We start from the raw sequence: 2,081 nt of genomic DNA, 5'->3' as shown, positions 1-2,081 counted from the left end.
CCCCGCCCCATCCCCCGGCCCAACACAAGAGCGGCCACGCTTGTTATCCACATCCGAACGACAATAAGACCCGCACGGCTAACCTAAATAGTTATAGAAGCGAGGTCCGACCGGGCCCCGAGTTACCTGACTGAGGTGCGCCAGCCGCGCGCCCGGCGGCAGCGTGCTGCTGCGGCCCCCGCCCCCGCCTCCGGCCCCGCCCTCGCCTGCCCCCAACACACGGCACATACAGCTCACGTACCACACACTGCGCTCACTGCGCACACTGCGCACACCTCGCTCCGCACAACACCAGCACTAGATCGGGACCTTGCGACAGGTGTCGCACTCAACCTCCCGCTGTATTGATCTACTCTTCTAGTCCCTCTTGTATCGCATCGTGGTGAGAGAGGACAGAGCGAGATGTCTGACAGTGTACATACAACATGCACATGTCTCCGTAATGCTGCACGCGCAACTTGCACAGAGCACACACTGTTGTGTTACAACATATGGAAGACATCATTTTAATGTAAAGTATTGCGGCCGTCACAAAATTTCCATATCGATGTAAAGAAATCATTTATTCTTACTGATGAAATTTTTTTATTATTAATTATAAGAATTTGAATCTTTTATAATTTTTTTAATTATTCAGTAACAAGACTTTAAGTTAGAAACTGTGTGAAGGCAAACGTGCGAATGCAAAATCACTGCGCAAATGAATATCCTACTGAAAACATTATATCATGACATTTTATACTAAAATAAATAAAATAAAAGTACAACAAAATGTATGAATTAAACATATAATAAAAAGTGAAGGAAATAATGAACATGAAAGAAAGAGATGAGAGACATGAGGTGTGCAAGTCTCAAGGTGAACCATGTACGAGTACATGACATTATGTAATATGATGCAAACAATATATAATGTTCCTATAGGTTTAGTTAAATGTCAGTACAGAAAGGTGCGCGTGTAACAGAGATGTCATGCACAAGCTACAGTGTACTACAATGATGCAGGATGCAGGATGCAGGATGCGAGAAGAGAAGCTGACAAAGTAACATGACACGTGTCCATGCAATACTGAATGACTCCGGATGCGGCAGAGTAATCGCGGGACGAACATAAGCGGGTCAGGGAGAAATATCTGCAGTCAGCTCACCTGTAGCCGGGAGCCGCACGAGGCATACTCTCACTCCTCGCTCGTATCATGTTTATATGACCGCAAGGCTAAGTGTAATATTGTCGTCTGTTGTACACACGGGAACTAGCACACAAATGTCGTTAGCGACCATTCCTTAGTTTGCTTTAGTAAGTCACAAATAAGTCGGCGGCCTTCGAGTTCTCAAGGAAATGACTTCAGCATGGCGGGGCATGGCGGGGCATGGCGGGGCAGCGCGCGGACACGGACAATGGGGAGAGAAACTGCACTTTGCTCGCTGTACATGTCAGCTGCTTCGAGAGAGTGATTGTAGCACTGACTGTACAACACTTATTGTATGCACAAGGAACTCTGTGGACTGTAGTCATAGCAACGATTTCCCTCAAATTTTACTCAAAAATTAAAAAATAGAGATTGAGAGATTTGGGAACAAAAATTATAAAAAGGAACACATTTTCTTAAACCGCTAGCTTCACGTATAAAATTAGAGAGAGGACAGTACACTCTTGACGCAAGCTTTCAGTTTTTCTCCCCATTATAATAATATTACGATGTTATTCTAAAAATCACCAATATTAATTGCAGAGGAATGAGGAAATATTAGTTCATATAAATCCAAAGAAAATAGTTAAATTTAATTAGCGTACATTTGTGTTGGAACATATCATTGTCTCTGTCTGCTCAGTGACAACGACAGAGATGACAACATGTTTTGTGCAAACACAGTCACTGAGAGCGGTGCAGTTAATTTATAGTTAGTACATATATGTGATGTGATGATGTTCGATTCAAAGTAAAATGTCATCAAAGTATTGTTCGTAAAATAACTTGTTTGTTTAAGTGTGAGTTTCGAGTGGCGCGCCACTGCCGCTGTCGCTGTGTGTGGGCTGTGTGTGGGCTATGTGTAGGCTGTGTGTGGGCTGTGTGCGGGCT

The 2,081-nt window shown here is 44.0% G+C and overlaps 1 protein-coding gene across 1 annotated transcript in view; it reads right to left on the bottom strand.

The window, feature by feature from the left end:
• Window positions 1–2,081, bottom strand: part of Unc-115a (actin binding LIM protein Uncoordinated 115a) — a 50,128-nt gene that overhangs the window by 17,565 nt on the left and 30,482 nt on the right. Inside the window, exon 12 of the mRNA XM_013309853.1 lies at window positions 127–297. Within this exon, the coding sequence (XP_013165307.1) occupies window positions 127–297 (171 nt within the window). The remainder of the gene's footprint in view (window positions 1–126; window positions 298–2,081) is intronic.

This window comes from Papilio xuthus, unplaced genomic scaffold (genome assembly GCF_000836235.2).
Source record: "Papilio xuthus unplaced genomic scaffold, Pxut_1.1 DF827756.1, whole genome shotgun sequence".
Classification (NCBI taxonomy): Eukaryota; Metazoa; Arthropoda; class Insecta; order Lepidoptera; family Papilionidae; genus Papilio; species Papilio xuthus.
The sequence above is the reverse complement of the archived record's forward strand: the minus strand, read 5'-3'. Positions and strand labels throughout refer to the sequence as shown.